This window comes from Salvelinus namaycush, chromosome 10 (genome assembly GCF_016432855.1).
Source record: "Salvelinus namaycush isolate Seneca chromosome 10, SaNama_1.0, whole genome shotgun sequence".
Taxonomy (NCBI): Eukaryota; Metazoa; Chordata; class Actinopteri; order Salmoniformes; family Salmonidae; genus Salvelinus; species Salvelinus namaycush.
In genome coordinates, this window is record NC_052316.1 from 26989404 (window position 1) to 26999351 (window position 9948).

Below are 9948 nucleotides of genomic sequence, written 5' to 3' on the forward strand. Positions count from 1 at the left end.
CTGATTGGGAACTACCATTAACCACGTTTCCATCTACAGTTTTTATGCGAGTAAAGTCATACCGTATAAAAAATAAATCAGAACAGCTGTTTTCGGTACAATTTTATAAATGCTGACAGATAATTTGTTAGTTCGACATGATGGGATCTTTTTGTGTAGGTAAAAATAGCGGTGGAATATTAACCATCATATCGAAGTTAACTTGGAGTCACGCAGTGACATGGTGTGTGGTCCCCCCACTACGACTCGGGAAACCAAGACCAGAGTAGGCACATACTGTGCCACCGTGCACACAAAACTATCGGTAGAGTTGAAAATGCGATGGAAACACATTGAACATTAGAATTGTATTCGGTACATGAACACTTAACCTTTTACTGCAGTGGGCTGAATCAGGGTTACACAGAGTGTTTCTTCATAGTCTTAAATCTACTTTGAAACAAAGTATACACCTCACAAACATGGTTATGGGCTTAAAAAGAAGAAGATGCATGTACCATGTCAGATATAGAGTTGAAATGTATACACTATTACACTTTATATACATCACAGAAGACTGAAATATAACAAAACCGTTTGATATGGAAACAATGGATTTGGGGCGTTTAAAAATAAATAATGTTTATTAATTATGAAATTAATTAAAAAATATATAAATAATGTTCCACCCATGAGGCCACTAATCAAATCAAAGTTTATTTGTCACGTGCGCCGAATACAACAGGTGTACACCTTACAGTGAATTGCTTACTTACAGGCTCTAACCAATAGTGCAAAAAAGGTATTAGGTGAACAATAGGTAAGTAAAGAAATAAAACAACAGTAAAAAGACAGGCTATATACAGTAGCGAGGCTATAAAAGTAGCGAGGCTACATACAGACACCGGTTAGTCAGGCTGATTGAGGTAGTATGTACATGTAGATATGGTTAAAGTGACTATGCATATATGATGAACAGAGAGTAGCAGTAGCGTAAAAGAGGGGTTGGCGGGTGGCGGGACACAATGCAGATAGTCCGGTTAGCCAATGTGTGGGAGCACTGGTTGGTCGGCCCAATTGAGGTAGTATGTACATGTAGATATAGTTAAAGTGACTATGCATATATGATAAACAGAGAGTAGCAGCAGCATAAAAAGACGGGTTTGGGTGAGGGGGGGCACGCAATGCAAAAGTCTGGGTAGCCATTCATTACCTGTTCAGGAGTCTTATGGCTTGGGGGTAAAAATTGTTGAGAAGCCTTTTTGTCCTAGACTTGGCACTCCGGTACCGCTTGCCATGCGGTAGTAGAGAGAACAGTCTATGACTGGGGTGGCTGGGGTCTTTGACAATTTTTAGGGCCTTCCTCTGACACCGCCTAATGTAGAGGTCCTGGATGGCAGGCAGCTTAGCCCCAGTGATGTACTGGGCCGTACGCACTACCCACTAGTGGGCGCTTTGGTTATTTGACTGCAGGAAAGGTACATGTGTGCACTATGTTATCACACACTGATTTCTATCCACAACAATTCAGTTTGGTGCAAACATCACTGGTGGGAAAATGCGCATCTTTTCTTAATGCAGTTTTTCGAATATTCGCATGGTAATTTTTCACCAATTGAATGGAATCCTAGCCACAGTCTATCAAATTACATTGTCTCAAATTATTTCACTTTGGCAATGGAAGTGTTATTGAGTACAGTCAGGCAGTCATAGGGAGGCTCATCAGATGTTATCAGCAAGCCAGAGGCATCCCACTTCTCACACACTGGTTGAATCAACGTTGTTTCCACGTCATTTCAATTAAATTACATTGAACCAACGTGGAATAAATGTTGAATTGACGTCTGTGCCCAGTGGGATCTGTGGAAAGAGCACAAGTAGTACAAAGATTTACGTGAAAACATAACAAATGTATCATTCAGCATTCCACCTAAAACAATGACATGAGCTTTGTCCCAATTCATCTCTGCTCAAATCCTCACTTCAGCTCTATTCGCATCCTTCTCAAAACCCATTGGAGGTCTGAGATCCTCCAATTGGGTTTTAGAAGGAGGCGTGGAAAAAGGATGCAAGGAATCGAGGAAAGATAAAATGGCACAGAGCTGTTGCATGTTTGCCTCAATATGGAATGGCAGATGTGGGACTGAGTCGAGCTGTACAATCCACACCATTCCTCAGCATTGAGCCATAAGAAACCCTCTTGAAACCTTTAGTTAAGAAACACATAAATTAGAATACAAGTACTGTATGTTTAAGCCTGTTTGAGCAGCCATACATGACTGTTAGGAGTACGGTGCCATACCTTTTAGCTCCCTGGTGCAGAAGAGCTGGTGCACTAAATATGAAGTTGCGGCAGATGTCTGTGGAGGGGTTCTTGGCCACGCTCTGGCTGTTCTCCAGACAGCGGTAATGCTGGAACGTGTCCCAGGCACTGCTCTTGGCCACGTCACCTCCCTCAGAACCAGTGAGGATCTCCAGGTTTTTACAGTGAGGCATCAGCACAATCTATAGAGACGGCAGAAAGATAAGGGAGATGGAATTAGATTTCGTCGAAGGGCTAAATCCTAACTTGAGATCCTTGTAGCAGAAAATGTTATGCAAGTGACATCACTGCATGATTAACGCAAAGGTCTCAGTTGTGTCTAGGTGTGTGGGAACTAACCAAGTCGATGATTGTATATGGGGACTGGACATCACAGAGTGCAGAGTAGAGGGACAAGCTCAGGCGAACAGTGTATTTCATCCCTGTCTCGAAACACATTGGTTTTGGGAGAACCAAACATCTGAGGAGACGACAGAGAGAGAGAGAGAGAGAGATGTCACAAAACACTGCACTAAATCAGACTCAAGAAAAGTGTCAGTATGCCGCTCGTCAGTCAGTATGGCTCAGTATTGAACAGCCTGCTGTCATTTCATGCCCAACTTTCCTCGTGAAATGCTATCCTCCTATAGGTTTACACTTCATCCTTTGCCTAACCTACTTATATATAGTACATTCAGTACAAAGCCATTCTCTGTATAGAACCATCTTTTTAACCAATAGACAGCAGTTGGTCAAGGTCAATTACACATCACCCTCTCAGTACCACTAATGATTAAGTGATTGGTGGATGTCATGGTTACCGGTTCGATTTTCCAACGGGACCAGTATGAAAAAGTACAAAAATGTACTCGACTTACCTGTACCCCCACGGTACCCCCTGTATATAGCCTCATTATTGTTATTTTATTGTTACTTGTTTGTTTTTTTAACTTTAGTTTATTTAGTAAATATTTTCTTAACTCTATTTTCATAAAACTGCATTGTTGGTTAAGGGCTTGTAAGTAAGCATTTCACGGTAAGTTTGTATTCCGCGCATGTGACAAATAAAAATGTATTTGATTTTAAATGTATGCACTCACCACTGTAAGTCGCTCTGGATAGGAGTAGCTGCTAAATGACAAAAATGTAAAAAATTATAATTATGTGGGGGGGAAGAGAGAAAGAGAGAAAAGAGGGGGAGCACTTAACACAATAAAATAACATACAACTAACCAGGGGAGAGAGAGGAAGAGACGGGGGAAGAGGAAGAGGGGAGAGAGGAAAGCATTGACTTTAAAAAGAATGGACAAAGCCAAAGATGACATCACTCCATTGTTTCCTATGTGAAGTCTCAGTGGCGCATTTGAAGATCAGGAATGTCATTTTAGCATGTCGATATCTTGCTTCATGGAAGAGTTTTTGGAAATATTGCATGAGCAGTTTGAGCTGCTCTAGGAAGTGACGTTGCAAGTTAGCTCAGGGCTGCCACCTCTCATGGAGTATCTCAAGTTTAAGGCCGACCAGGGTACTGCAGGCAAGTATTGGTACCATGATTGTGTTTAAAAAACAAGTATACACAAATATTGACTGCGAAGATTGCCATACTACCTTTGACTATAATTGGGGATCCTGCCTTCTGAAAACATTGCCTTCAGTACTCCGGTTAGCCTTTAACTTGAAATCCTCAATGAAAGGGGGCAGTCATTCTCCCCTGGAGGAAGGAGAGGAGGACAAGAGGTGAGGGAGAGAAAGTGAAGGGTCATGTTCAGTGTGTCACACCAAAATGCTAGTCTTATTTCTCTGGAAAACACAGAGACACTTGACCGGTCCCAGGGACTCGACTCATTAGCCACTCCTCGACCAATCAGGTCTGCACAAGTTTCTAATAATTGTATTTATTCATTAATAATCGACTCATTAGCCACTACTCAAACAATCAGTTCTGCACAAGTTTCTAATCTATTTATTTATTAAGACCTTTCTGTTATAAACGTACTTATAAAAAGTTATTGATTATTGAAGGGTTACTAAATTCTGACGTCTACTCTGACACACATACACACATTCCACTCTACATTCACTGGGACCCTCTACCCAAGGTTTGATGTTAACTACTCAGTGTTTCTGTGTCAGGTAGAATAGCCTTCTGTGTCCCGGAGGAACAACTAAGTGTTCAGGGAAGTCACACTTCTGTTCAAACACAACTGGGTGACTTGATGGGATATGTTTCACTCTAATCATGACATTAACATTTTAATATCTATGAATATACATCCCTGAAGTTGACAGACCTTGTAAACTAGAATTACCACACTGCTGTAAAAATGTCTCATTTAGAAAATCATTGATCTTGTTATTGCTTTTCCTTATTGTTAGTAAATAGAATGTCTGTAGAATGTTTCTTTGTAAAATTGTTGACAAAACAATCCTGCTTCTGAATGAACTCAATTATAATGTCACATATTTGACTAAATAAGATTTTGTTGAGAATATGTCAGAAGGACAGCAGTGTGTGTGCGGGGTTTGAGTGTTTGCAGAGGCTTTATCAGTCAGCTGCACAGAGACACTATTCAGTGGCGAGAGAAACACAACAAAGGGACAATTTAAAGGAACAAAGGCAGCCACTTCCTGCAGGCCATGCTGGCTGCAAATCAGAACAAAACCTCCCACAACCTCCCACAAACCCCAAGGAGACCTTTAACAAACCTTCAGACAGACTTCCACAAACCACCAGATGACCTTACAAACTTTCAGGGAACATAACATACTGTACTATATAGCCTTTACCTTGCCCTGCCTTTGAGCAACACACAGGAACACACAAATGCTTATCAATTTTGGGACCGCAATGATGAAATTGAGTCATATTTGGTACGGTGTATACTGAGTGGGTTTCGGTGTAGGAGAAACGTACAGTTATTTATAGTAGGCTTTTATATAGGAAGGTATGCATCATCTGATTCAAACCCTGACGCCATCATTCTCCCAGTCGATTTGTATACTGTTCTCCTCAACAAACCTAGAAAGCAGATACGGGTAGTATTACTCCATCCAATATATACTGAACAAAATTATAAACGCAACATGGAATTTCAGCGATTTTACTGAGTTACTGTTCATATAAGGAAATCAGTCAAATAAAATAAATTCATTAAGCACTAATCTATGGATTTCACATGACTGGGCAGAGGCACAGCCATGGGTGGGCCAGTGAGGGCATAGGCCCACCCACTTGGGAGCCAGGCCCACCCACCGAGGAGCCAGGTCCAGCCAATCAGAATGAGTTTTTCCAGACAAAAGGGCTTTATTACAGACATAAATGCTCCTCAGTTTCATCAGCTGTCCAGGTGGCTTGTCTCAGATGATCCCACAGGTAAAGAAGCCAGATGTGAAGGTCCTGAATTTGGCAGTACGTCCAACCGGCCTCACAACCGTAGACCACATTGAGGCCGTTTGGACGTACTGCCAAATTCTCTAAAATGACATTGGAGGCAGCTTATGTTAGAGAAATTAACATAAAATGATCTGGCAACCAATCTGGTGGACATTCCTGCATTCAGCATGCCAATTGCACGCTCCCTCAAAACTTGAGACATCTGTGTCATTGTGTTGTGTAACAAAACTGCACATTTTAGAGTGGCCTTTTATTGTCCCCAACACAAGGTGCACCTGTGTAATGATCTTGCTGTTTAATCAGCTTCTTGATATGTCACACCTGTCCGTTGGATGTATTATCTTGGCAAAGGAGAAATGCTCACTAACAGAGATGTAAACAAATTTGTGCACAACATTTTAGAGAAATATGCTTTTTGTGTGTATAGAACATTTCTGGTATCTTTTATTTCAACTCATGAAACATGGGACCAACACTTTACATGTTGCGATAATATTTTTGTTCAGTATAGCATCATAACTGAAATACAAGACATCAGTGTTGAGTGATACACAAGTGGCACACTTCTTGTGTTCTGGGGGAGGGATCTGAGAGATGATGGGGTATGCTACTTCAATGCAGGAATAAAGTGATCAGGCTTGATGGACAGGTCTGTCAGGATGAGCTGATCAATGCCCGACCTCGCCCCACCCCTTACAACACAAACACACACACAGCCCTGAGTCAAATAGAGTAATCAAACTGACAAAGGGAAATGCAGATTACCTGTTGCCGTGACTACAGCAGCTGCATTGTGTCACAGAGTGAACCCACCCAGACCAAGGCCTAATTTGAGCTTGCCTAACACACACCATGAAATCTGAGATAGGTCTAGATCAACATGACAGGTGTACCGTGATGGCCAAAGGTAGCGTTATAACCAACCATGTAACCATGTTAAGACCTGTTTGATTTTGTAAGTCGCATTTACACACGTGTGTGTGTTTGTGTGAATAGAAAGTGTTGATGGTGTATATGAGTATACCAAGTGCTTTTTACATGTCATTCAATTTCATTTTTTGTTTTTTTACAACTGTGCTAGTGCGAAACTGAGTTTGTGTGTAAATGTGAGTTTGTGTGTGAGCCATCCCAGGTTAGTTGTTTGTGCCTGTCTGTGTTAAGATGACTCCCGAGTGCTGCAGCGGTCTAATAGGCTGACCACACCGCTCGCGTCACGTGCGTGAGCGTTGCAAAATAAATTTAGAAATCTATGTTATTCAATTATTGCACCCACACTGCTCGCGCGCGCCAACGAGCGTCTGCGTTGCAAAGGGCTAAAATAGAAATCAGTTCTATTTCTGACGCAGATCGCACTGCAAGTCCTGCCTCTCCCATCTCCTCATTGGTTTATAGAAGCAGGTACCCACGTGCCATCTCCTCATTGGTTATACCCACGTGGGTGATTGAAAGACGAACTGTGTTGCCGGTCGGTGTAGTAATACTATGAAAGTTTAGATGCCAATCACCATATAAGTTCAAAGATGAAAAAGACTGGAAGGAGGAGAGATGACTCGAAACTATTCGGTTGACCGTTTTATGTGTGGATTAATTGTCGGAGTAGAGGACCTTGTGCGTTTCAGGTAAAATAACAACTCAATGTTTATATCCCAGGACAAATTAGCTAGCAACAGCAAGCTAGCTAAATAGGACAAATTAGCTAGCAAGTGCAAGCTAACTAGCTAAATTGCCATAAATGTTTAATGCTTTTCGACCTGTTCCCAAATTAATGTAATTGGTTCAGAGTTTGTTTTGATATTTTAACCTGCGTGTCGTAATCTCGTTTGGTGTTGGGGGACAAAATAAATGTATGCACAATGGCGCACGCGCGCAGCCGGTTTGGGTTCCGTGTAAGGCACTGCATCTCAGGGCTACAGGCGTCACTACAGACCCTGGTTCAATCCCGGGCTGTATCACAACCGGCCGTGATCGGGAGTCCCATAGGGCGGCGCACAATTGGTCCAGCGTTGTCCAGATTAGGGGAGGGGTAGGGTAGGCCAGGGTAGGCCGTCATTGTAAAATAAGAATTTGTTCTTAACTTACTTGGCGTTAAATAAAGGTTCAATAAAAATACAAAATAAATAAGATGTGTAGGTTAGAGGTTGGGATTTAGGTGTCATATTCTGCATGTGCCACTGCCAGCCCAGGGATAGGGCAGCTGGAGGCCTGAGCCTCAGAGAACAACCCCAACCAGCCACCCTTGCAACAGCACCCTCCAGGCCCCAGCCATGGTCCCCTCCCCGGCCCTGTCTAATCAGTGTGTGTGGGTGTGTAGGAGGGCCAGCACTAACAGCTGGCAGCCTGCCTGCCCCATCATCACTCCCCCACCACTTACCCCAGACTGGGTAATCACAGCCATATGATTGCTCAGCACCCTCGGTGGCTGCCACACCTGCCCCTTCCCTCACTGGTGGGATGTCCCATCTGGGACACATGGGGGGGGGGGTTGGTGGGGTACAGATGGTGTCTACTTACCAACTAAACAGTTGAAAGTGCAACGAGGACAGAGAAGAGCAACCTCTGTTGCTTAATGAGAAAAGTAAGAGATCACTGGAGAGAAACTCTTTGTTTTGAAAAAAACGTAATGAGTAAAGCATCATACGTCAGCCAGTTGTGGTGCGATACCATTGTGTTGTAGTGGCAGCCTTTGCTTGTGTTGGTCTCAAGAGTTCCTCAGATTCTGATAGGTTGCATATCTGTCACAAAATCTTTATTGCAGATTTCATACTTTTATTACAAGGATATAATACATTTTTGGGGTGAAAGGTCATAGAATGAGAAAGGGGAAATACCTAGTCAGTTGTACAACTGAATGTATTCAACTGAAATGTGTCTTCCGCATTTAACCCAACCCCTCTGAATCAGAGAGGTGCAGGGGGCTGTCTTAATTGACATCCACATCATCGGCACCCGGGGAACAGTGGGTTAACTGCCTTGCTCAGGGGCAGAACGACAGATGTTTACCTAAGAAACTAGCTCTGTATGTACGTATGTGTATGTAAGTGATTGTTAGGTGCTCAGCAAATGGAACGTTGACTATGACACACACCAGTGTGGTTCGGGGATATCCCTCCTCATTATGTCAGATAATATATACTGTATATAATACAGTACTAGCCAAAGGTTTGTACACACCTACTCATTCAAACGTTTTTCTTTATTTTTACTATTTTCTACATTGTAGAATAATAGTGAAGACATCAACACTATGAAATAACACATTTGGAATCATGTAGTAACCAAAAAAGTGTTAAACAAATAAAAATGTATTTTAGATTCTTCAAAGTAGCCAACTTTTGCCTTGATGACAGCTTTGCACACTCTTGGCATTCTCTCAAACAGCTTCATGAGGTAGTCACCTGGAATGCATTTTAATTAACAGGTGTGCCTTGTTAAAAGTTAATTTGTGGAATTTCTTTCCTTCTTAATGTGTTTGAGACAATCAGTTGTGTTGTGACAAGGTAGTGGTGGTAACAGAAGAAAGCCCTATTTGGTAAAATACCAAGTCCATATTCTGTGTGTATACTATGTTAAATGCAGTCTCTATGCAGGTTTAAACGCAACAGACACCCAATGATCTTCACAATCCTTTGAGTTCTTGGTCCCTTTCATCAATACAAACCGTCAGTATTGGAGGTAGTAACTAGATAGAGTTTCTACCAGCAATCATTTACAGATTGATGAGATTGAATGCAAATACTGACCCAGGGAAACACCCCATTCAGTGACTGGATCGACACAGAATCTAATGTTTAAATCCATTAAACAGCACTTTATAAAGCTTTGAAAAGGTATAGCCACTTATGATCATGTGTTTTGTGTTAAAGAAAGAATGCATATTTTCCCTTCTAGCCATTAAATCGAGTTAAGGAGGAAATCGACACCTTTGCAGCCTAAATGGAGAATGTATAGCCAGCTGCATATTCCCTTCGGACAGTAAAATTAAATGACTCAATATCACCATCTGCCGGATTTTGGGCTAACGATAGTGGGGGTTGGGGTATCTGACATAGGGGACTGGATCAGTTCTTGACTTGGACTGAAATAGGTGCTGGTACTCATTTGGGGTTCTGGTAGGCCTACTGTTTATATTTAGGTGCAGGAGCTCCACAATACTTTTGAGCTATTATTCTATAAGAGGAATAGGTTCTCAAGCAGTAGAACATTTGAGGTGCCGGTACTCTGCTCCAGTGAACTCCTGCCCATGTCAAGCTACACTGGATGTGCGCATTCTGCC

General features: G+C 42.1%; 1 protein-coding gene across 1 annotated transcript in view; it reads right to left on the reverse strand.

Annotated features, from left to right (window-relative positions):
* Window positions 1–3195, reverse strand: part of LOC120054276 (protein NDNF-like) — a 53100-nt gene extending 49905 nt beyond the window's left edge. Inside the window, exons 1-2 of the mRNA XM_039001696.1 lie at window positions 3160–3195; window positions 2282–2484 (exon numbers count right to left, since the gene is read on the reverse strand). Coding sequence (XP_038857624.1) covers window positions 2282–2484; window positions 3160–3195 — 239 coding nt within the window. The remainder of the gene's footprint in view (window positions 1–2281; window positions 2485–3159) is intronic.
* Between the last annotated feature and the right edge of the window lie 6753 nt (window positions 3196–9948).